This window comes from Canis lupus, chromosome 2 (assembly GCF_003254725.2).
Source record: "Canis lupus dingo isolate Sandy chromosome 2, ASM325472v2, whole genome shotgun sequence".
NCBI lineage: Eukaryota > Metazoa > Chordata > Mammalia > Carnivora > Canidae > Canis > Canis lupus.
The window spans coordinates 57,077,841-57,103,015 of record NC_064244.1 but is presented as its reverse complement, the minus strand read 5'-3'; the positions used below and the strand labels follow the sequence as shown (position 1 = coordinate 57,103,015).

At 52.2% G+C, this 25,175-nt stretch overlaps 2 protein-coding genes across 5 annotated transcripts in view; one reads left to right on the top strand and one right to left on the bottom strand.

Moving 5' to 3' along the window:
• The window catches only part of CNGB1 (cyclic nucleotide gated channel subunit beta 1), a 64,728-nt gene extending 54,551 nt beyond the window's left edge, over positions 1–10,177 (bottom strand). The window contains exons 1-11 of the mRNA XM_049103977.1: positions 9,774–10,177; positions 7,655–7,706; positions 7,294–7,366; positions 6,401–6,521; positions 6,269–6,311; positions 6,054–6,084; positions 4,695–4,770; positions 4,303–4,342; positions 3,779–3,938; positions 2,859–2,934; positions 1,333–1,369 (exon numbers count right to left, since the gene is read on the bottom strand). Coding sequence (XP_048959934.1) covers positions 1,333–1,369; positions 2,859–2,934; positions 3,779–3,938; positions 4,303–4,342; positions 4,695–4,770; positions 6,054–6,084; positions 6,269–6,311; positions 6,401–6,521; positions 7,294–7,366; positions 7,655–7,706; positions 9,774–9,947 — 883 coding nt within the window. The 5' untranslated portion in view covers positions 9,948–10,177. The remainder of the gene's footprint in view (positions 1–1,332; positions 1,370–2,858; positions 2,935–3,778; positions 3,939–4,302; positions 4,343–4,694; positions 4,771–6,053; positions 6,085–6,268; positions 6,312–6,400; positions 6,522–7,293; positions 7,367–7,654; positions 7,707–9,773) is intronic.
• Positions 10,178–15,437: 5,260 nt separating this feature from the next.
• LOC112660463 (testis, prostate and placenta expressed) lies at positions 15,438–23,330 on the top strand. 4 transcript variants are annotated; one of them, XM_025447989.3, is made up of 8 exons: positions 15,438–15,550; positions 16,272–16,496; positions 20,357–20,418; positions 20,730–20,904; positions 21,317–21,378; positions 21,595–21,659; positions 22,014–22,046; positions 23,164–23,330. In XM_025447989.3, exons 1-8 carry the CDS (start codon positions 15,454–15,456, stop codon positions 23,192–23,194), a joined length of 750 nt encoding a protein of 249 aa, XP_025303774.3. In that variant the 5' UTR covers positions 15,438–15,453; the 3' UTR covers positions 23,195–23,330. The 4 variants fall into 4 exon arrangements, with proteins under 4 accessions (XP_025303774.3, XP_025303773.3, XP_025303775.3 ...); XM_025447988.3 differs by having other exon boundaries at positions 16,272–16,535; XM_025447990.3 differs by having other exon boundaries at positions 15,438–15,567; positions 16,272–16,535.
• The last annotated feature ends 1,845 nt before the right edge of the window (positions 23,331–25,175 follow it).

The following is a 25,175-nucleotide window of genomic DNA, read 5'->3' as shown; positions in this document are numbered from 1 at the left end:
CTGTGAGGCAGTACATTGCTGCTGTCTGAAGGCGCCCGGTTTGTGGTTCTTTGCCTCAGCAGCCCTGGGGAGCTAACACACCCGGTGCCTGGGCCTGGTGCCCTGCGCCCACCCACGACCCGCACACTCCCGGCTTGTGCCCGGCTACAGCTGGCTGAGCACCCTGCCTCCTTCCAGAGGAGCAGAGAAGAGGAGGAGAGGGGGCCAGGGGCTCCGTTTGCAGAGCTCCCAGGGCCCCTGCTCCAGGGTCTCTGCTCCAGGGAACGTTGTCTGTTCCTTCAATCTTGACAACTGCCGCCAGGCCAAGGGGATGCTAGTCGTCGCTCTGTGACAACTCACTCGGTGACCTTGGGCACATCTCTGTGCCTCTGCCCACCCCAACAGCCATACAGGGTCACTGCTCTACACAGGGACTCCACGAGACTGAGCAAGCCCTGCTCTGAGGCCTGCCCTCACAGCATCATCACCCCTCTACAAACCCCACCTCTTCCCACAGCCACTCTGCCAGACAACCCCACGCCGCAGCTGGCTGGCCCGTCTGTGCTCCAGGCTGTGGTGGCCAGCCTCACCCTTGCAGTGCTCATAAAGACCACTATCAGCCTCGTGGAGCTACGGATGACAGCCTCTGGACACCTGAGGCCCATGGTCTGAGGGTCTGTGTCCAGGGTCAGGAGGGCCACTGCCCACAGGCCCTGAGCTCTGCTTTGCTCACCTCTAGTACTTTTCACAGCCAGTACATAGCAAGCCCTCTGTGACCTTTGCGAATGAAGAAATGCCCTATAACCACATGTCTCTCAAACTGAGGTCATGACATGAAAGGAGGAGCAGATTTTGGACCCGAGCTGTCCCCTCCTGCCCTTAGTACGTCCCCCAATACTTGTGCGGGGCTGGGATAAAAGGCAGCACACACCTCCCCCACCACCACCACCTTTTGACGAGGGGAACCCTCCTGGCTCAAGAGAGCTGGAGTTTATGGGAGCTAGTTCCCCCAGGAGACCCCATGCCTCTCCGCTTACCCCTTAACCAGGGACTCTGCTTAGCCAAACACCCTGGCCCAGGGGAGTAGTGGAGAGCTCTCTGTAGGTGTTCCCCCCAACTTGGATAGAAACTGGAAGGCAAGCCTGCGCCGCCCCCCCCCCCCCCCCACCTCTCTCCAGCTCCTCGGAGGGGCCTCCAGCCACCATCTGGCTCGGGCCAGGCTCTGACTACGTGGCCAGGCTGACTTGAGGGGAAGCTTGCAGGACCTGGGCTCTCTCAGGGCCTGGCCTAGTGCCCTCAGGCCAAGCAACTGCACTGGAGATGCACATGAAAACCCACCAAGGAGGCACTTACTGGTCTGCACGTCACAGGTCACAGGGGAGTCAGGCTCCTGCATGGGGAGAAAGGGGAAAAATGCTGTGTCTCCTCATCAGCCCTCCTGTCTCCACTGCCCCTCCCAGCACATGCAGGAGCTTGAGGGTTTTCCTCATCCCCAAGGAGGACACGCGGAAGACCCAGTTGCTCCTGGCTCCTCTCTGGCCTGCTTCTCCCCTCCTGCCTCAGGGCCCGCAGGCTCTCTCCTCCCTGGATCACCACCAGCTCCCTCCTCAGCTCCTTTGCCCAGGTGGGGCCACCTGCCTGAGATGCCTGCCTACCTCCCCTGCTCCCAGCCTTCCCTGGGGGGTTGTCTCCAAGCTCTATCTGCCAGGGAGGCCTCTCCCCCTCCAGCACCACACCTTCCCTGGCCCCAGCCCCGCCCCCAGGGGCCCCTCCTGTCTGTGAGGAGGACATGTTGTTCCTGCTACCAGGCCTCTCTCCCCTCCTCTCGAAAAGTCCAAAGCTGCATTTCCTCTGCTGCCGGCAGAGGCCCTATGGACTCAGAGCTTGAGGGCTCGGCCTGCAGGGAAGGGTGCCTCCCCCACCTGACGTTTCTTGTCCACCTCCTATTGCAGCCAGGACTGGGACCCAGGCCTCCTGCCTCCCAGCTCCAGCTGCTGTCAAGATACACAATTGTTCCCAAGAGAGAGGGGCCAGGTACCAGGTTCTTTTTTATTTTAATTTTTTTAACATTTTTTTATTTTAATTTTTTAAAAAGATTTCATGTATTTATTTAGAGAGAGAACATGCACAAGCAAGGGGAGGGGCAGCGGGAAAGGGAGAATCTGAAGCAGACTCTCTGCTGAGCATAGAGCCCGAAGTGGGCCTTGATCCCATGCCCCTGACATCATGACCCACCTGAGCTGAAATCAAGAGTCAGACGATTAACCAACTGAGCCACCCAGGCACCCCTAGGTGCCAGGTTCTTGGAGAAGGAGAGGAAAAGGTGACAGAGGCCTTGCTCCCCCACCCACCCATGTTGGAATCCTAGGTTCTCAGAAATGCACACACAGCCCTCTGCTTTCCTGCAAGCCCCACTCCTTTCTAGAACATTCCAGGCTTCTCTTGTTTCTGGGCCTTTGCATATGCTGATCCTTTGCCTAAAGGGCTCTCCCTACACCGGCCCCCTTCATTTACCCACCCCCATTCTACTTCTCCCTCAGGTCTCTGGCTTGAAAGCCACCTCCATCAGGAAGCCTTCCTTCATGCTCCTGGAAACCCTCCTCCTCTTCACCCCACGTCTTCTCTGCTCCCCCCATGGAAGCACCTCCCCCACAGACTGTGACCTCCTGGTTAGCAAGGCTGGGCCAGCCCCTTTCAGCCCTGTGGCCAAGGTGCCTCAGAGAGTGCACATGGAATGAGTGTGATCTGAGAAGATGGGCTGCATGGGGTGGGCTCCTGCTCCAGGTTCCCTTCTTCCTTCTGTGCCTTGCCCTCAGACTTTCCATCCCAAGACCCTTCCCACCACTACCTAGGCCCCATTCTCCCAGCCCAGAACAGACCTGCTCCCTGGCCTTCCCATGGAGCACCGGCTGCGGCAAGGCCATCTCCAGCCTGTGCAGGAGCCAAGCCATCAACCTGCAAGTGGAAGAAAACAGGCCATGTCCATGCAGCAGGGCCCCTGGGGAAACTGAGATCAGAGTTGGGTCCCTCCCAAGGCAGACAGCAAACTCACCAGAAGGCAGACCTGAACCCAGGTCTCTAGCCCCAAGGCCTGCTGCCCTCCTGCCTGGCCTCCCTAGGCCAGCCTCTGGGGACCTACTGCTCAGACCCCAGCAGCCCCCCGCCCTGCCCTGAGGGTGCATGCAGGCCTCTCCCACACTGCCAGCAACACCTAACCTGATTTCAAAAGCATGCATCCTTTGGCTCAGGAACTCCAGTTCCTTGGATTTACCCTACAGGTAATCCACACAAGCAAAATAAATGATGCTTGTACAAGGCCACCGATGGTAGCAAAAGAGTGGAAATAAACCTAATGGCCAGCAAATGGCCACAGAAAAGCGGTACGGCCATACAACGGGGCACTCTGCAGCTGTTGAAAGAATAAGTAAGCCAATGTACATAAAACCACCCTAAGATAGACTTTTTGGTAAAAAAAAAAAAAAAAGCAAAATGCGGAAAAGTATATAGATTTTTCTGTTGGCTGGTAGGTGTGTTTCTTTCAAGGAGAAGCAGACTCCCAAGCTTGTCTGTGCTTCCAGAAGGCGTGGAAGGATGATGGCTGATGTGGCTGACCTGGGAAGGGCCCTGGGGAGTCCCTTGAACATTTTCTCCCGGAGCGATATGATACTTTTAAATTAAAAAAAAAACTAGTTTTAAAAAAAAATAAAAAATAAAAAAACTAGTTTGGTGAAGTGTTGGGCATTGGGCTGAGGCCAAGTACTGGTTCTGCCATGAAAGAGGAAGCAATTGGGGGGCTCACCTGGCAGGGTCACTGGGGAGCAGCAAGGAGGAAGCCTGAGGGCTGAGCTGGGGCTCTGAAGGCGGCTCCTCCTGGGGCTCCAAGGGGCCAGCAGTGGGCACGCAGGAGCTCTCTGGGGCCTGCAGCATGGGCTCTGTTTCCAGGGTGGGCCCAGGGGGCTCTAAGCAGCAAGGAGAGCACATCTAAAGATGACAAGACAGGGCTCCACGGGACCCCTCATGGGCACTGGGGACCAGATTTGAGGCACCAATATGATGGTGTCAGGAGCCCCTTGGGCCCACTCCACTACCTGTCTCATCAGTCAGATGTGGAAGTGAGACCTGGGAAGTTCAAGGGACTTGTCCAAGACCTCACAGCCTGGACTGAGGCGGGGTTCTGAGGCCCGCCACTCCCTGCCAGCCCCGAGCCCCTCCGTACCCCAGCTGATGGCTAAGGGCTTCCCGCGGGTTCTCTCAGGCCCCGTTGCACCCCCAGCCCTGCCTGTGACCATGCTGGGCAGCCTTTCCCAGGTCCCCTCCCTGTACCTGTGTCCAAGGCAGCATCTGCAGGTTCATCTCTCTGGTCCTAGATCAGAAACAGGAAGTGGGGTCATATCAAAAACTACGTCTGAAACTTATGATGTACTGTATGTTGGCAAATTAAATTTAAATTTAAAAAAAGAAAAGGACGTGGGGTTGTGGAATAAAGCAAGCCCTGAGCATTCCCTCCCTTGGCCAGCTGTACCCAGGGCAGGCGGCAAGGGGCCCTCATCCTTCCCGATGAGCTCCCTTGCTGTTTTGCAGTCACACCTCCCCATGGAGAACCCGCCAGGAGGTTTTATGTAACCCGGGGGTGGGATAGCCAGCTGGGCCCTTCCTGGGGCCCCAGAAACCCTCCCAGGTGGTCATCTGCCCACTCCTCCTTTTCTTGGACTTACCTTGGAGGTTTTGGGAGGTTGAGGCAGAACTTTCTCCAGATTCTGCTCAAGCCACCTGAGCAGCCAGGGCCCAGACCTGCACAGGGGCCAGTGGTCAGTGGCACAGCCAGGTCACAGCGACCTTAACGTCTGCTGGAGTCCCGGCCCCCGGCCAGCCCTTCCTTGCCTCTAGCCTCATCTGCACAGTGGGGACCCTACATTGGCTACTCTGTAAGGTCAGGGGGGCAACTTTTGCCAGCCTCAAATTCTGACCTCTGGCTGGACCAGGCCCAGAACAACAGACCCAGCCTTGGCCACCCGGGCAGCAGGTGAGAACCAGGGGCTGCTTGGGAACCTGAATGCAGCATGGGGGGTTCCCCGTGCCTGGCACAGATAAGTCTGGCTCCACTGGCCTGGGAGAAGGGCAGTCATACGGGGCCCAATACTTAGAAGGGCTCATTTTTGGTTTCATGCTGTTGGCACGATCCTAAACTCAATCTTAAACTTAAATTTTTAAAAGATTTATTTATTTAAAAGCAGAAGAATGAGAGGAAGAGAGAGAATATCAAGCAAAATCTCTGCTGAGCACGGAGCCTGATGTGGGCCTCAATCTCACAACCCTGAGATCATGACCTGAGCCAAAACCAGGAGTCAGATGCTCAACCAACTGTACCACCCAAGTGCCCCAAACTCTTATTAATTTTTTAAAGGAGTCTTGCATTTTAATCTTGCACTGGGCCCCACAAATTACATAGCTGGTCCTGGGGCAAATGGCCCCCAGACCATGGCCTCCAGGCAGCTGCTCTCTCTTCAGGGAAGCTCCATGTTCCCAAGGGAACCCCTCTCTCAGGTATAACCCAAAAGAAAGCTAACAAGTCCCCTGGGGGCCTTCATCCTAAATTGCTTTACTGGTCTCATGAGTCAGCTCAGTGGCCCTGGGGACCCCTGACCTGGGCAGCCTCCAGGAGACAAAAAGAAATAGACAGTGAGCTGGAATAATGAGTGAATGAATGAATACATTCATTCATTCATCCCCTCTGTGCTGAGTCCTCCTTACGGTAGGCACTGTGTTGGATACCAGCAGTGATGAGACAAAAGCCTCTGCACTCAAGAATTCAACAGTCTAACAAGCGAATAAGGAAAGGAATGAATGAATGGGGTGAATAAAGATGAATGCATAACTCTGGGTTTCCAGCAGAGATTGCAAACTGGAGCATGCGGAAGAGATGAAAGGTGAGTCCAATACCACACGCTGAGGTGGTGGTGTACCTTGCTCCTGAACCCAAGACCCTCAGCTCTGGGCACACTGCTCCCCCCACCACACACACTACGCAGGAGGCTCAGGGGCTCCCAAACCAGTGCTCAGGGATGAGGACTCACCCGGTGTCCCCAGCAGCCTCACCAAGTCCATCTGAGAAGAAAGGAGGGTGGTGAGCATCAAGAGGCCTGCCCAGACCCCATCCTCCCATCAGCTTCACTCAAACCCAGGCTATAATCCAGGGCCAGTCACATAAGCGTCCCCCGCCTGTGGGCTCTCTGCAGTGGCAGGGCCCATCCCAAGTCCTGCGGTCCCATCCCTGCAAAGCTGGCCTCACCTGAGCTCCCAGTGCTGCATTGCCCAGACACCTGTGCTCCTGCCTGCCAGGACAGACAGACAGATGAGGACAGAGAACCCAGAGGCAGCGGCCTCCCACCCTGCCTCCCTCAGCTCCTGGCCTCAGAAGTACCTGAGCAGGGCCCTCCCCGCCAGCAGCGGTGCTCTGGGCCAGCCTGCTGCTGGGGACAGGCTGTGGGACCACCTTCTCCACGCTCTTCTTAAGCCATGTCAGCACCCAGTCGTTGGAACTGCTGAGGGACAGAGGTACCGACCCATCCTCAAGGTCCCCTGCCCCACCCCAGTCCCAGTGGCACTTCATTCACAGTGTCCTGATGAACTTGGCTTGAATCCCAATGTCTATCTCCTCACTGTGAGACTTCAGATTTGCCACCTCCCCCCTGAGTCTTATGTCCAGCTCTGGAAAATGGGGGACACCGGCCCTTGGAGAGGTGTGCCATCCTGAGCCCATTCCCATTGGATGCTAGGCACAAAGCAGCCAAGTTCTGTCATCCTGCTTCCCCCTTAGCCTGGTCCCAGGGGGTCCCATCCTATCTATACTTGGCACACGTCCTGTGCTCTAGAAGGGTTGAGGGTTTCCTATGGGGTGTTTCCTTGTGGCTGAGGCTGGACGGTCTCAGTGTGAGGGTCACAGACACTGCCTGATCCTCACCCCCGACAGGCATGCCCACTTGGATAAGTGCTAATGGTCTAAAATGAGCCAACTTTGAGTTATCATGCAATAGTCTGGATTTCTGGCTCTGTTAGGTAAATTGGAAACTCTAACCACATGGATCTGCATTTCCCCCAAGCACTGAGAACACTCTGGACCCTACTCACTGTTTCTCTTGGTCACATTGTCCATTTGGCCTAGGAGATCCCTGATCCCTGCCAGAGGCTCCCTTCCCAAGATGCTTGGGGCAGTTGCCCGGGAATGAGTAGAGACCTAAGAGCAATGCTGGTCCCTACCCCCAAGTGGCTCCCTAGATTGGGGGCCCCTGAGGAGAGGGCAGGGTGGTGTGGTACCTGTTCACTTCAGGAGCCACAGTGATCTGGGCCTGGAGGGATGTAGGCGGACTCAGGGCAGCCTCCTGGATTTCTGGAAAAGAGACCCTCATACTTCAGATCTGGAGCCTCAGAGTGGCCCATTTCTCCCCTGCTAGGAAAGTCAAGTCAGAGGCAGAGAAAAGAGGAGAGCTCCAAGGGAGTCAGAAGGCCAAGGCTCCAGTTCAGTTCAGCTAAAGTGTCCCCAGGAACCCAGCCCTCAACTTCTCTGAGCTTCAGTTTCTTCATCTGTGAAATGGGCTTGCCAGTCTGTGGATGTGGCAAGGTCCTGAGGGAGAATACACTCCACCCCGCAGCCTGGCCCTGGGCTTCCGGCACTCACCCTGAGGGCCTGGGTCAGCTGCAGCCACTTCCTCCAATGGCTCTTCAGGTGGCTGGAAGGTTCAAACAGGACCACATAAGCCCTCTGTGAGACCAGCCTGGTTCAGGCAGGAACAGCCCCTAAAACCACCTGCATAAGACCCCCTACCCTACAGGACCTAGTAGCTCTGTTCTCACAATCGTCCCCGTAAATCCTGGCAGCTTCACCTTCAGCCTGGGACACTCCCTTCCTCCCAATCCCAGGGGTCCCTCATCCAGGATAGGGCCCTGAGTGCCCCCCACCAAGGTAGGCTCTGGGCCTATCATACTCCCCAGGAAGCTGCCCCACTCCACTGGCCTGAGAATAGGGAGAAATGTTGGAGCAAACTGAGGGGGAGAGGGAGGTGAGAGCCCCCCTACATACCTCCCCCGCAGCCAGAGCTCTTCCTCTCCTCTGGGCCAAACCTTCCATTCTCCTCTAGCAGCTGGGGGGCATTCAGCACCCACCACCTGCCTCTCATCTGCCTCCGAGCTGCAGCTCCTACCACTGCATGCACATATGTGTGTGTACAAACATGCATGTGCACACAGGGATGCTAACATGTGCACACTCACTGTGACATGTAAATGTATGAGCACACATAAATTTCCATATGAGTCCAGATGCATACATGCATAAGTACACATATGTATACATACAGTAACAGAGATGTGTGTATACACACGTGAATAGACACAAAAACAAATGTATCTGCCCACACCTGCATATGTACATGCAAGACTCAAGCACACGTGCATATACATTTGTGTGTGCATGTGTGCCCCACCACACATGCATGTGCATACAGGCACATGCACACATATTCATATATATATGCACATATCCAGATGCACACAAATGCAGATACCTGCAAATATACATACACATATGCACACACATGTACACACATATATTTGCATATATATACAGACACAGATATTTATGTATACACATATGCACATTTATATGCTTAGTCACACAGACATAGACACATACACAGATACACTCACGGACACAAATGTGTATTCATGAACGCATCCTTTCATATGTGCATCAACACATAATCAAATACACACTTAGGCAAACATACAAGCATATGTCTGTACACATACATATGCATGTATACCTGCACACACAAAGTTCTGCATCTGAACACACACATATATGTGCACAGATGTACAAATATGTATATATACAAACATGCAGACACATGCCAGAGATGTCTGTACACACATACATGCACAAATACACAAACATGTGCATACACAAACACATGAATACATTCACAGACTCAGAAGCATATGCATATACACACTTACATGCTTACAGCGTGCCTCACAGGCACATGGAACTACAGACATATCAATGCATGTGTGCACACAAGTGCACATATACGAGTACATGTGTGCACAGAAATCCATGTAAATATGTGTGTTCATGTGTACACGGTTTGCTAGTGCATATGTATGTGCAGACATACCACAAAGGACATAGGGCATGCACATACATGTACACTTGTGTGCACATGCAAACACTATACACACAAACCCTATACCTGGGTAGTCACTGTTTCCTCAGTGTACCCTGTGCTGTCAAGAACTAGCCTTTCCTCTGCCAGGCACACCCCAGCTCTTCATCTCCCATCACACTGGGCCCAGCCCTCCATGTCTGGGAAGCACTCCCCCTCCACTCTCCAGAGTTAAGATGATTCTCTCTCTCCTCTGAGCTCCCATAGTTCTGTGTGATGAACTTGCTCGGCCCTCCCTGGAAGGTAGAGCTGAGCCCAGTGTTGGAGATCCCTGCATTTCCTCATCACCTCTGTCTTCTGATAGGATGATCTGGCTGGTACTTGTCTGCTGCCCCCCGGGGACAAAGCCTCACTCATCATCATGCTCCCCAGCTCATGGTACAGGCCTGGCATCAATTAGAAACTAAATCAAATCTATAGAATTGAGCTTCTGAATTAGTTGTCATCATCAGGCCCCTGAATGGATGGGATGCAGAACTGGCAACTGTGGATGTGCTGGAGTCACCCCATGGAAGCTCCTGGGGGACAGCTGACCCAAGCTAGGAATTTGTTCCCTCAGGCTCATTCTCTTACCAGGGAGTCCCCTTGCTTGGCCTCCTCAAGGGCTGTTTCAGGCTCCAGCTCTGGTTCCTGCTTCACCTCTGGCTCTGGCTCTGGCTCTGGGTCTGCGCCTCCCTCCTCCTCTACCTTGGTCTTCTGAGGGGTCCCTGGGGGCTGAGGCAGCACCCTCTGGACCCAGCTCAACATCCCGACACCTGTAGGACACAGAGCCCTTAGGCCTCCCCAGAGTGTGCACCCTTGCTCCTGCCACTTGGGGGCCACTTCTGTGGGTCACACATTTCCCTTTTCTCTCAGTAAATCTTTCAAAACATTTTTTACAAGTGATACCTCCAGGTATTCACTTGATAGAAATACTCAGGCAAAAAAGAAAAGAAGAAAAAAAAGAAAAGAAATACTCAAGCCAAAAACACATGTATAAAGAGGTTGGTCACCACAGTGTTATAGCAAGAGATGAAAAACATCCAAATATTCATCAGTAGGACCCAGATTATTGGAAAATACCTAAATTTTCATCTGTAAGAGGGATACATATTAAATAAATTATAATACATCCAATGATGGAATATTATGGAGCCATAAAAACGTAGATCTATTTGAACTAACATGAAAAGATGTACATGCTCTGGATTCTAGTCATGACCAAGTCAGGTGAACTCTCTGAGCCTTGGTGTGCTTGTCTGTAAAACAGGGATGTTACAGAACCTATCTTGTGGAGAGGATTGTGAGGATAAAATAACGTGATACAAACGTGACTGGCACACACTGAGAACTTAATAAAGTGCTGGTTGTGACCATTATTTGGTGTCAAGCAAAAACATCAATTTTAGAATATCGTGTATTTAATTTAACGTATTTTTAAAAATACATTATTAACAGCATATGAATGGAAAATATTTTAACATAAATGTTAACCTATTTTCATGATTTAAAAATGTTTAAGATAAAATGATAGTCAAATCCCTTTTCAAGATGTACTGGGGTATTTCAGCCTTACCTTATACGGGTTCAGTTTCTGGCGTCATTTCCCTTCTGGAGACAGTGGGGGGGGCTCTGCACTCACTACTAAATCCCTATGGACAGGCCTGGCCCAGCGAGCACCACACAGGTCAGTATGTGCAAACTTACACCCTCGAAAGCTCTTCAAAGGCGATGCCCAACATGATAGAAGGTGTCTCTGTCTCTCCTTTGCCAGAGACCCTGACCCCACGCTGAAAAGGACAGGCAGAGGGCCCAGGATCCCTGCCCCAGTCCCCCAGGCCCCACACCTGCCCTTCTACTCACAGCCCTGACTTCTGTCCCTGCTCTGGCCTCAGCAGTCCAGCTCCCCTAGGAGAGGCCGTGGTGAGGGGCAGACTTCCGGGTGGGAAAATCAGATCCCTGACTCGGCATCCGAAAAGGTGAACCTGGGCAGCCCAGGTGGCTCAGCGGTTTAGCACTGCCTTCGACCCAGGGCCTGATCCTGGAGACCCGGGATCAAGTCCCATGTTGGGCTCCCTACAAGGAGCCTGCTTTTCCCTCTGCCTGTGTCTCTGCCTCTGTTCCTGTGTGTGTGTGTGTGTGTGTGTGTGTGTATCTCATGAATAAATAAATAAAAAATCTTTAAAAAAAAAAAAAAAAAAAGGTGAACCTGAGCCAGACGTTAGCCCTTCCGGTCTGCCATGTCTTTGTTGGGTTGGGGCGCAGACACAGGGATTTCCAAGCCTGGGAGAGCCAAGACCCTATGTTTAGGATGGTGGATTCCACCGATGTGGCCAACCCCAAATAGCCCCAAGAGCCCAAATGAAGCTAAGTGTCTTTTACCCCAGATCACACTCATCCTCATTGTCCCCACCGGCCACCAGCCTCAGGAAGTTAAGGGCTACCACTTTACAGCTAAGGAAACAGAGGCACGGAGCGATTGGTAGACTTGCCCAAAGTGACACAGTCGGCAAGCAACCAAGCTGAGCCACACTCAGGTCTGCTGAACTCCAGATGCCCCACATCTACTCTCCATGGTATTAATATGTGCTCAGGGCTGGCTGCCGCAGGCCAGTCCTACAGACCCTTTCCCAGTGGGCAGCAGTTCTGTTTGTGTTTCTGAACCTTCTGGAAATGACCAGGGAAGCCCTCCCCACTCCCAATTTTTCTTCTTCCCCCTGACCCAGCCATTTCCTCCGGCAAAGACATATTTGCATGTCCCTGCTGACTCCACAGTGATAAGGGCGGGCAAAGGTGGGAAGGGGGAGCTGAAAGCCCAGGGTAACCATGGTGCTGGGACACCAGCCTTTCAGAATCTTCTGGGAAGCTAGTGAAAACACAGATTCCTCTGCTCCTCTCAACCCTCTGTGGGGCCTGGAATCTGCATGCCACAAGCTGCCTTGAGGATTTGCTAAGGTTTGAGCACCACAGGTGGAGAGGGAAGCTCCAGGTTTCCAGCTTTTCCCTATTCTCCACATCTAAATGCCTCGCTAGAAGGAGAGCATAGGCGTCCCACCAGAGGTCCCACTGAGCCACCACATCATCCTGACTTACTTGCTCAGATGCCGACCACCAGCCAGGAATTGCCTTCTCCCTGTCACTTGCAGCTCATCTCTCAGACACAGGGGGGATTAACTGGCAGCAGCGGGACAGGGGCCGTGTGCAAAGGATTAGCAGGTGCCCAACAGGGGTGGGGAGGTGGCGGTGGAACAGGAGCTCGATGGCCAGGCAGCCAGCAGCAACCCTCCAGGGGCCAACAGGGATCTAGGCCCCAGGGAAGGAGCCCCATGGTGTCACTGGGACACCATGAGTTGCCAGGGGACCTCTCCAGGCTCCAGGGATCCAGTGTCCCACATACTTTGGCCAAGCCACAGAGTGGCCAGTGGGAGAATAAGAGCTTCATGTCCCCACGTGATCCTGGGAGATTCTAGGTGGCAAGGGCTTGTCAACTCTCAATCATCAGTGGCAGGAGGTACCCCAGCCTCCAGCTCCAGAGCCAGGACTCAAGCAGAGTCTCTCTGGCCCTGAGTCTTCTGCAACTTCCCAAGGTAGCTGGCATGGGAGAATGTTCTTTCTGCCAGCAAGGCCGAACACCAATGGCAGAGCTCAAGCTGGCCCTGCGCCTCCTCTGTAAATACACCAGGTTGCAGGGGATGAGGGCTCCTCCCATGGTACCTGTGGCCTGCAAGTACCTGTGGCCTGCAAGTTCATGGTACCTGTGAACAGCAAGCTCTTCAGGTCTGCCCGGCCTGCAGGCAATGGCCTATGTCCTCAGTGATAATCACCCTTGCCCCCGGCTTGACAGAGGCCCATGCAGAGATGGCAGCAGGTGGGAACAGGGGAACAGAGACCAGGAGATGTTGAGGGTATAGCTCAGGCAACTGGGTGGCAGATGATGCTATTTACCTAAAAGAGGAAGGCTGGGGCTGCGAGGTAGGGGGAAGAGTTTTGGGGGGCAGGGGAACTCACGAACTCTAGTTTAGTAAGATGTCTGAAGAGACTTCCAAATGGGAATGTGCACTAGGTGGCAGAGTTGTGTGTGTGTGTATGTGTGTGTCTGTGTGTGTCTGTGTGTGTGTGTCTGTGTGTCTGTGCATCTGTCTGGAGTTTGGGAAGATGGAAATGTTGGACCTATTAGCTCAGCAGTAGATGCTGCTTAAAGCCCCAGGACAGATTGAGAACCCCTGGGAAATGCAATGCAGCTAAAGAAGAGAAGGGGACACAGAATCCTGTAGCACATTTTGAGGCTGAGAAGAGGAGGAGGAGCAGGAAGTGAGGGTGCTGCAAGCCAAGGAGAGTGAGGTGCTTGGGAAGGGGTGATTATATGGGACCCTGCATGAGTGAGGCTTGGCCTGTGCCCCTCTCTCTAGGCTGATCAACCTGGAGGCAGCGGAGCCCCTGGAGAGCAGGCAAAGTCAGATGTGCCTGGGGGAAGAGTAAGTGGCTCTAGGGAAAGGAAATGAACATACTTTGGCCGCACACCAGTTTGGATGACCCTCATGTACATGGAGGGAAAGGGGTCAGACTCAAGACTCCAGGGGCCAATATACAAAGCTCAAAAGCTTGTATATTGGGATGGATAAGGGGTGTGTGGGAGCTTCTAGGAGGCAGCAGGGCCCTCCCTGTTTCTTGCTTTCTTTAGCTGACATCAATTTAAAAATTTTTTAAAAACAAATTCCCGAGGTATAATTTATATTTTTAACATTTATATTTTTAACATTGACCGAGCTAGGCAACTTGCACCATCCTGTTTGAGAACATTGTCATCGCCCCGATGAGGCCCTTTATGCTTGATGGGCATCACTCCCATCCTCAGCCACAGCTCTAGACAGCTGCCAATCTGCACCACCCCCCAGATTGGCCTTTTCTGGACATTTTATATAAATGGATCATACAACATGTGTAGTGTTTTTTGTGTCTGATTTCTTTCATTCAGCATAACGTTTTTGAGGATCACCCACAGGGTACCATGTATTAGTACTTCATTCTTTTCAATTCCTGAGTAACCCATGGAAGAGATATACCACAGTCTGTTTCTCTACTCACCAGTCAATGGCCACTTGGGTTGTTCCCACCTACTGGCTATTTGAAATAATTGGCATGAACATTCACATGCCAGTCTTTGTGTGGACATTTTCAGTTCTCTTGGGAAGGTTCCTAGGGGTAAAATTGCTGTGTCGTGTAGTAATTTTATGTGTCAGGTTTTAAGAAACTGCTAATCTGTTTTGCAAAGTAGTACCTCTTGTCTTGATCTGAACTCACTTTATAAATTATTAGTTACACTATATACTTATGCACTTGCTGCATTTGTTGTATTTTATAACTTTTAAAGAACCAAAAACAAATTGGGAGTGGGGTGGTGAACAGAGGCAATCCTGGGAAACTTTTCTCTAAGGGGTGGGGCTTGAGGATGCTGTCTGGAGCTGCATTCAGTCCTGGAGGTAGAGCCCCTAGGAAGCCAGATCCTGGGTGACCCTCACAAGGGGCATCTTCCAGGACCCAGCAGCCTCAGTACCTGGGCAGGTGTCTGCGGAGCATATACCGATACAGGCAAATAAGCTAGACTTTCCCCAGGGTCTCTTCACCCTTGGGGTCCATTGCCAATAATTGTGACTGGGGTGGTTGGCAGGTCCCAGGGCTTTCGTGCCGGGCTTAGGCACTCATGACCTCTCTTTCCTAAGAAGGAGGGAGGGAGGCTCTAGGCCTGCAAGGGGCCAGAGCTAGGATATCACCTGTTAATCCCTAGCCTGCTGAGGCCACCACTCTCTCTGATCCCTTTATGCTGACCCTGGATACTGACCACTGCTAATCACCACCCCTGGAGACCCAAGAGCTGGCAGGCAGGGCAGTACCCTCTGCTCTCAAGTCTGCAGGAGGGCTCACGGTCACCCTGCATGCCAGGGCCTAGGATCTTGCCTGACATAGAGCCATGTGAGGCCCTGAGAGAGATAGCGACTAGCCCGGGATCACACAGGACTCGCCCTGGCAGGGCCACCTCCAGGGAGGCCTGCTTCCTGTCTGACATTTTTCAACACACCCGGCTTGAGCTAAGGCCTAGAAGACAGCAACCTTCAGGAAAGCCGAAAGTGGGAGCCAGTGCACAACACCCCAGGTAGCTGGCTCCTCTCCTGGGAGCCTACCGTTGTCAGGGTTGCCGAGAAAGAGGAGGCGCCCTCACAATCAGGTGGCAATGGGCATTGTCTCTCTGCAGAATGTTCCTTTATTCTCCTACTGTATGAGGTGCTGGGGCCAGCCCATCTCCCTGCCTCTTCTCCCCACTGAGCAGTTGGAAGAGCAGAGAACCCTCACAGACCTGTGCACCTGCAGACCAGGTAGCCACCGTCGGAGGGTGAGGAGCAAGGAGTCCTTTGTGTCCTCTTGTCCCTGCCCCACTTCCCGTCCCCCCCAGGCAGGCCCGCACCCTAAGACAGCTTCCCCAGGGCCAGTCACCTTGCCCTCTCCCTGCTCTTCCACCATCTGAGGTCCTCGCTCCTCCCATCCACCTACCACTCACCTCCGTCTCACACGTCTAACTGGGTCAGGCAGAAAGCAAGCTGACTCAACAAATTCTCACTGAAGTTTCAATGACTGAAAAGCCATGGGAATAGCCACTCTTTAAAGGGAAGCGCTGAGTAACCAGCAATGTTTTCCTAGTCCCTATCTCTCATGCCTCGCCCCTGATTTAAAACTTTCCTATGCCTCCCTGTAGAATTTTGAGTAAATGCCAGATACTTTAGCTAAGGCCAGAAGTCCATAATTAACTACCCAGAGGCAAACTGAGCTAAATCCTGAAAGCACTTGCTGTTCACGAATTAAGAATAGACTCCTATGCATCCTCTTTTAGACCATCCCCAACCACATAGCCCCTGTACTGACCCATCAGAGCCCTTAGCGCATCGTGTGTGCACGGGTGGGCGTGAGTCTGAATGCCCCCAACACCACATGGGAGCCCCCAGCTCTGGGTAGTCGTGTTGGACAAGAAAACAAATCTGCAGGGCCAGGGTTGTGCTACCCTATAGAAGGGTGTTGGGTCGGGGTGTCTCTGCTCCCCAGCCATGGCCCGCATCATCGACCTGGTGCCCTGGGATGACGGCTCCACGCACATGTATGCCTCCCCGGCCATTCTGCTGCCTGTGGAGCGGACATGCAACCAGTTGGCCGGCGTGAAGCAGCAGCTCTACCACCCGGCCCTGCCCAGCCTGCGCCGCATGGACATGGACTCGGTCAGGGCCTGCCTTTCCGACGAGCACTGCCAGTCCACCACCTACTGCCGCAAAGGTCCAGCCACCTGGCTGCCTCTGGGCCTTGGGGGAAGGGGTGGGTGGTTTCGGGGGAGAGCCCTGGTGGAGGGAACACCCGGAAGCACGGTGGGGGGGTGAGGGGTTAGGGAGGTGGGAGAGGGGACCTGCCCAGGCCTGAGCCTCTGCTTTCTTATTAGGAAAATGGGATAACAGGGCCTGCCTCATATTATGGTGAGATTGAAACAAGCTAAGAGAATAGGGGACAGGAGGGGAAAATAAAACGAGATAAAATCATAGAAGGAGACAAACCATAAGAGACTCTTAATCGTAGGAAACACACTGAGGGTTGGTGGAGGGGAGGGTGTGATGGAATGAGCACTGGGTGTTACATACAACCAACGAATCACTGACCTCTACATCTGAAACTAATAATATACTATATGTTAATTAATTGAATTTAAATTTAAAAATAAACAAGCTAAGAGAAGCACTTAAAGTTGTGCCAAGCATATAGTACCTGCTCAACAATACTATAATGGTGGTTACTCTTGGAGAGAGTAGTGTGAAGTCAGTAGTCGGGGTGCTAGGGATGATCATAAAGTGATAGTGAGGTCTTCTGTCCAATGTGCTGTCTGTGTGGAAAGGGAAGAGAAAGACCCTCCTCACACTTGCCATGAATGAGCTGTGGACAGGAGAGAAGAGCCTTTGGGATGAAAAGGTTGCATGCACCCGAGGAAGAGCCCTTCGTCGATTGAGGAGCTTGGGTGCAGAGGTGGAGGTGCCTGTGAGTGAATGAATGAATGGATGGATGGGTGAATGAATACACTTTCATTTTCAGCACATTTATTAAGCACTTGCTTTGTGCCTGATGTTCCTGGGGAAGCAGGGAAACAAAGGTATCCTAGCTAGAGGGGTCAGTGTGGGTGGGGGGGGGCCTGGAAGGCAAAACCTGCCCCAGGTGTTGGGGGACCTTGAGGGGTTTGGTAGGGCCAAAGGACAAGTTTGGAGCGGCAGCAAGAGCCAGGGCTGGGGATGAGGGAACTGTTGCTAAGCTCAGAGGCCTGGACCTTGGAGGCACAGGGGAAGTTCTGAAGACTTGAAGTAGGAATGAGGTCTGAGCAATCTGGGGGTGGAGAGGTAGAGGATGGCCCAAAGGGACCAAAGATGAATGGGGGCTGGGTAGTATGACAGGGAGCGACCACAGTCTTCAGGAAGGAGTGACAGTGTGTTGGCCACTGGAGAGGGCTCGGGAAGGTATTTAGGAGATAAAGATAGGATTTGGTAGCAGCGTGGATGAGGGGCAAGAGTAGGACGTCTGGAACCATACCCAGGTTCCAGCTCAGGTGACAAATGCGGCAAATGTATCATAGACTGCTGGAGTTCTCTAGAGGTCCCATGCAGAGCCCTGGGGGGCCAGCATGGGAAGTGCTGGAGGTGGGTGGGGAAGCAGTGAGGAGGGAGGGATGAAAGGTGAAGTGGAGCCCCCACACCTGGCCCTCTAAGGGGGAACAGCCACGGGGCTCCCGCTAACTGCTGTGTGGGAAGGCTCAGCACGTTTCTTCCAATTTCCTGGCTTCTCTTGGAAGTCAGGAATCTAGATTTCTAGGGAAAGCTCTTGATTTAAATATGTATTTTATTGCAAGCATATGCTTTTTAAGAAAGTGATAGAGGAAAAATAAATAAATAAATAGTAATAGGGTGGCTCAGTCAGTTAAGTGTCTGCCTTCGGCTCAAGTCATGATCTCAGGGTCCTGGGATCGAGTCCTGAGTCAGGCTCCCTGCTCAACAGGGAGTCTGCTTCTCCCTTTCCCTCTGCCCCCCACCCCCTGCACTCGTGCTCTTCCTCTCTCAAATAAACAAAATCCTTTTAAAAAGTAATAGAGTCACAGGTTCAAAATTCAAAATGTTGTAACAATGTACATCTCCCTCCACGGCAACCCACCTGTGCTTACAGGTAACCACCGTTTCTAACATACCCTTCTACTATTTACTAATGTGAATACAAACATATATTCTTTTGCTCCCCAACTTTTTGTTATCAATATGTTCCAACATAGAGAAAAGTTGAAAGGATAATATTATGGACACCCAGTGCCTTCTACCTTCTCCAGTTAATCTATTACTTTATTTGGTTCATCTCTCTCTCTCTCTCTCACACACACACACACACACTCACACACACTTCAGCAAGCAGTTCCCAGTGACGACAACCTCCTATATGACATAATACCATTTTCACATCTAAGAAAGTTAACAATAATAGCACCTACTCTTTGCTCCATATTAAAATGTCCCAAATGACTACTAAAGATGTCTTATAGCTTTAAAATCTTTCTGGAACCAGGCTGCAATCTAGGATTGTGCACTGCAACTGGTGGTTATGTATCTTTTGTGGTCTGAAATAGTCCACCCACTTTCCATTTTTCCCTAATATCGACTTCTTTAGAGTTCAAAACAGTTATGTTGTATACAGTCCTACATTGTGAATTTGAGTGATTGTTTCCTTACAATGCTGTTTACCATAATTGTTTTCTGTAAACTAGAAACTAGGTGTACAGGCTTGGTTAGCCAGGCAAAACATTGCTGGCCAGAATCTTGCACAGGTGACGGATGCCATGTTTGCCCTAATGCTTCAGCAGGAGACAGGTAATGCTATTAGCCCACTATTCATGATGCAAAGTTTGATGACTTGGTTAAGGTGGTGACCTGAATGTATATTCTTCTCTGCCTCCATCATCTCAGTTTTAGGCTTTCAAGCAAAAGATAGCATACAGCATATATTCTCATGCATATTGGAGGGTCTCGTATAGAGAACTTCCTCTATTTTAAGTAGCTGCCTAGTAAGGAGGTATCATAGGGTATTTAATGAGTCCTTTAATGACAGACACTTGAGCTGTTTCATCATTCTCTGCTACAAACAATGCTGAAATGGGCAGATCTTTTACCCACATCATTTGCCAGTCATACACCTGTAATGTGGGATAAATTCCCAGAAGTAGGATTATTAAGTCCAAAGGTATATGAATTTAAACTCACATACTCCTGATAGATAATGCCAGTTGCTTTCCATAGGCTGGAATCAATTTATACTTCCTCTGGCAATGTTAGGGCAGTGTCACTGTTTCCGATAACTGCACTAACTTTTGGATTGTTTCCAATCTGATAGGCAAATACTGGCATCTTAATGTAGTTTGAATATGCATTCATCTTATTGTGAATGAGGCTGAGTGTCTTTTCACATGTTTTAGGGACCATCTGCACTCCTTGTGTTTGTGTGTGAACCACCTATGCATATGGCTTGCTCATTTTTCTTTTCTTGTCTCAATTTCTAGCAATTCTTAGGGCAATTGCTCCATCTGTAAACTAAATGGGAATATTTTTTTCCCCATTTGTCCCTTGATTCTTGTCAGTTTTGCTGAGCAGAAGTTTATGTTTATGTAGTCAAAGTCATCAATCTTTCCTTTTTGGCTATTGGATTGTGGGTGAGTTGGTATGGCCTTCCCCACCCCAAGGTTATAAGGGAATTTACATGTTTTCCTCTAGTACTTTCATGGTTTCATTCTTTTACATTGAAATCTTTGAACTACTTGGAGTTTATCTGTTGTAAAAGTAAAAATCTAGGGACACCTGGGTGGCTCAGCAGTTGAGTGTCTGCTTTCGGCTCAGGGCGTGATCCCAGAGTTCTCCTGCTTCTCCCTCTGTCTATGTCTCTGCCTCTCTCTCTGTGTCTCTCATGAATAAATAAAATCTTTTTTAAAAAAAGTAAAATCTAATCTTTTTTTTTTTTTTAAGTTGTCAAAAACTCCCAAAAACTTTTGAAGCAGTGTGGGCCAAAGATCTCCTGAATGGGTGTACAACAGGCTGGTGGAGGAGACATCTCTTCTTTCTCTTTTTCAGATGATTTTGACAATGCCCACTTCACACTTTTGGGTGTCCCCAACAAACCCCTGCATTGCTTGGTAAGTGTCCTTTGCTCCTGGACCTCCCTGGATTTGCTCAGGAAAGAGGATGTGAAGGTCCTGCCTGCGCCCAGCCCCAGAGTACCTCGGGTTCTTCAGCCGCCTGCTTGGGCCCCTTCCCCCTTTCCCATGTCCTTTAGGGGGCTTCTCCGGCTCTGGGCCAGGCACCTAGGTCAGACAGGCCAAGATGTCAGTTGCGGTCTATAGGATGGACTGGATCGCCCCCCCCACCCCATCGCCCCAATCCCGCCCCCCCTCCGGCCAAGCTTCTGCACCTACCCACGCGTTCCTGACTCCCATGGCCCCGGCAGGACATCACGGCGACCGGCCAGAAACTCCGCAACAGGTACCGCGAGGGAAAGCTGGTACCCATTGCTCCAGGCATCAACCGGCCGGACTGGCCCCGCTTCACACGCGCCATTGAGGACTGGTCCCGCTTCGTGTCCGCCGCCGGCGAGTTCAAGCTGCCCTGCCCGAGCAGGAAGGGTCAGTCTCCTGGGCCCGGAGGACGCCCTCGGGGAGGGGCTGGGGCCGACCCGGAGCTCCAACTGCGGCGGGGGGCATCGGGTGGGCTGCGACAAGGACCGCGGGGAGGCGGAGGAGCAGCTGGGGCGCGTGGAGCGGGCAGGACCGCGATGGGAAGAGGGACAAAGAGATGGGGCTCGTCCTGGGGAGGGGGCAGGGGCCAGGTCCCGCCGGAGGGAGCCCCTGGGGAGGAGGCCGAGCGCGGGGCGCGTTCCGTACGGGGGGAGCAGGGTCGCGGGGCGCGGCGGTCCCGGCGGGGCAGTGGAGGCGGGACTGGCTCGCCCACAGGTGTGGGCGTGGTTGGGCCGGGGGCGGGCCTAGTAGGGCGGGGGCGGGGCTGGCTGGGCGCTGGAGGCTGGCGGGCCCCCCGCAGGCGAGAGTTTCAGCGGCTACGCGGTGCGGTACTTGAAGCCGGAGGTGACCCAGAACTGGCGGGTAAGGAAGATCTGCGCGCTGACCTGGCCCTGGGGACCAGGAGGTGGGGGAGGAGAGGCCAGCACGCGGAGCGGGGTAGGGGAGAGGTCACCCAGAGCAGAGTTTTCCAGGCCCCAGGGCCAAGATCTCTGGCAGAGAGGGCTGTGGGGGCCGGGGAGGGGGCCAGTGTCCCCCTCGGCTCACTGCCCCCCCCCCCATTTCTCTGGCCCGCGCCAGTACTGTCTCAACCAGAACCCCAGCCTGGACCGCTACGGACAGAAGCCCCTGCCTTTTGACTCCCTGTAAGTGACACCACAAGCCCTGGAACCCCATACCTGGAGGAGGGAGGATGAGGGCTTGGCCACTTTCCTCAGAGCACATTTAGGGACCCTTGAATATGTGAGACCCGGGAAAACTGCTTGGTTCCAATACACCACAAGAAAACAGCAGTTTCAAAATGGATAGATGTTTAATTCTCATCAAACGGTGCACCCTGTCGTCCAATCCCTGGCAACCCCACCCTTTCGGAGTAGAGGCCTTAGGTGGGACAAGAGTGGAATGTAATCCTCCCGGTGGGATGGCGCCTCCCGAGATGGGAATGAGGTTCCCGGAGAGGGTCGCCCCCACCTCAGGCTCACCTTCCTCTTCTTCCACAGGAACGCTTTCCGACGCTTTGGCTCAATCTACAGGTAGGGGAATGACCCCGCCCGGCTCCACACCCAGCCACTCCCCGAGGGGCGGTGCCCAGATAGCCTCCGGGCTCAGGCCATTCTCAGACCCCTCTCCACTCCACTTCACCCAAGGATTGGTACCTCCTGGGTGATATGGGGGTGCCAAGCTGCTTCCCTCCAGAGAGATCTGCACCTGCCCAAGGTGTGGCCTACTGAGAGATGGGAGCAGAATGCATGTCCCACCCAATTTGGCTCAGGCTGGGCCAAAAGGAGAGGGCTTACCGGGTGGAGATCAGGGGCCAGAGAAGTAAACAGACATATAAGAAACATGATAGAGAGAACTTAGAGTCCACCTTCCAGAATGGGGGTAGGTGGGAGAGGCTGAGGCTCCTGTTCCCAGCAGGACAGTGCAAGATGTTAGGCATCTTGGTCATTTGGCCATCTCCCACCTACCTAGCCCTCTTTCCTGCACCACAGCAGTACCACCTTCCTTGGTGTCACCCAAAGTACCAGTACACCCAAGTACACCAGGCCTTTGCCGGTGCTGTATCAGGGCCTAGATGATCCTTCCTTCTCTGCCTGGAAATTTCCTCCTCACTCTTGAAAGCCCAGCCTAGATGTGCCATCCTCCTTCAAGCCTTCCCTGCCCCTCTGCCCCTCCCCTGCAGCTCAAACCCTCAAGGTTGGCCACCACAGGTGCATCCCTATCTGATAAGCATGCAGAGTATTGCGTTATAGTTACCGATGGAAAGCTTACCTTCTCGAACCCACCCTGTGCACACACAGGGGAACACTTTCTGATATTTTACTATGATATAATGCCTGCCAGAGTAAGTGCACTAAAAGTTTGAAAAATGAGTAAAGCAGGGCAGGACTGGGGATCAATGAGAAACAAAGATGAGGCAAACTGGAAGGGGAGGGGACTTGAGAGTCAAGCAGAGTCTCAGAAATTATATAAATAAAATGAAATAGGGAGCTGTTGAAGGCTCTTGAGCCAGGAGAGGCAGGATAGAAGCTGTGTTTTCGGAGCCTTGAGGACAGGAAGATGGGGTGGGGGGCAGGCCTGCAGAAGGACAGCCTGATTTTCCCCAGGACACCCTGGAGGCCCCTGCATCAGCCCTCCTTCTTTCCACAGCCGTGTCAACTACCAGATCCCTTGGCATTAATCTGTGAAAAGGAAGCCAAGCTTCAGGCTGCTGGACTATGTCATCTCAGTTTCTCCAGCAGGACAGAGGGTATATGGTGGCATCACTCATCTCCCTAAGAGTTCAGCCTGACTGGAAATAAACCTAGTAATAATAAGCCAGGCCCATGTCTATGTGTGTGTGTGCGTGCACACATGTGTTGCAGGGACTGGGAAAGGATGATAGTATCTTACCTGTACCTGCCCCCTGCCAACTCCTGGAGGACAGTACAGAGGCTAGAAAAAGATGTCTCATGACCCCAAGTAGAGATCCAGGGTCTGCGCCCCAAGACTCAACTGGGAGTGAGGTGTAGAGGCAGCCTGGGAATTGCATTTCCCCTGTGCCCTTGTTCGCTGCTTGCAGCCCCACAACCAAGCCCCCTCCACCTCAGGCTCTGAACTTGGTCCCTAAAGAGAAAAGAGGAAGTTTGAAAGGGATTTTAGATACCTCTCTCAGAAGCTTTCAGCAGACCAGTATAATCTGGGGGGCTTCCCTCGGCCTGGCAGGCTCTGGGGAGCTAGATGCATCTCTGGGCATGGAGCAAGAGTTGTCTATTCTATCCACATAGCTTCAGGACTAGCCCTTACATCTGTCCACTGCACTACAGAAAGGAATGTATGATGCATGATGTCCTGGAGACAGCCATCGGCACTCCTGGGCCAGGTCCAGAATGATGCCACTCAAAGGGCTAAGGAAGAGTTTCTCTGGCATGGTTGGGGGATTAGAGAGCCAGGATCAATGGATAGCTCCCAGACTTTCCAGACATCCCACCTGCATCCTGCTTGTGGGCAGTCTGCAAAGACATATAGCCACCAAGCTCTATGACTATTTGGACAAGACCCCTGCTGCTAGGATCTGGGGCCTCAGGGATCCACGAACCTTTGGAAATTATGAGCAACACTGTGTGTCCTGGGGCACCTGGGTGGCTCAGTGATTGAGCCTTTGGCTCAGGCCATGAGCCTGGGGTCCTGGGATCAAGTTCTGCATCGGGTTCCCTGCAGGAAGCCTGTTTCTCCCTCTGCCTATGTCTCTCCTCTCTGTGTGTCTCATAAATAAATAAAATCTTTATTAAAAAAATGAAACTTGTCCCCCACACACATACACACACATACACACATACAATTTCCCCATGGAGAGGCTCCTTTTCATCTGATTCTCAGGATAGTCTGTGCCCACAAAGGTTAGGAAACCCTGACTTATACCCTCCCCAGCCCCTTCCACTAATATTTACTGAGCAACTACTGTATGCAAGCCAGGTCTCCGGTGGAAGGGATTTGAAGAACAATACTATCCTTTTATTTATGGACTCTATGTTACACTATTCAGAATACATTGTCATGTGACTCATTATCACTTTTTGGCTGTAAGCCCCATAAAAACTCTGAAAAGTGACCAGAATGAATGCTATCCTATATCACAGATAAGAAAATTGAGGCCCAGATTGGGAAGTAGTTCACTTCAGCCAAACCCACAACTCAGGACTCAAAGCAAGTCCTGGCACTTGACACAATGGTCACTTATAGTTTATACTCAACATTGTAGAATAAATTATTTCCCAGAATGGGAGGTCTTTTGTTTCTCGGGTAAAAAAACAAGGAGGTGAATTATATTATTGTCATCTGAAAATGCAGAGAGAGCCTGCCTTACAGACTCTAGGCTGATTTTAATTTCTTTTAGGGGTGGAGGTGATGGTTACTATCCTTATACTGAGGCGAGGGACCAGGGTGTCTGTCTCTGTCCTCAAGTGTGGGATTCTGCTGACAATAGAGAAGAAGCTTGGGGGCGTGGGATGCCTGGGTTGCTCAGCGGTAGAGTGTCTGCCTTTGGCTCAGGACGTGATCCCGGGGTCCTGGGATCAAGTCCCACATCGGGCTCCCTGCATGGAGCCTGCTCCTCCCTCTGCCTGTGTCTCTGCCTCTCTCTCTCTCTCTCTCTCTCTCTCATGAATAAATAAATAAAATCT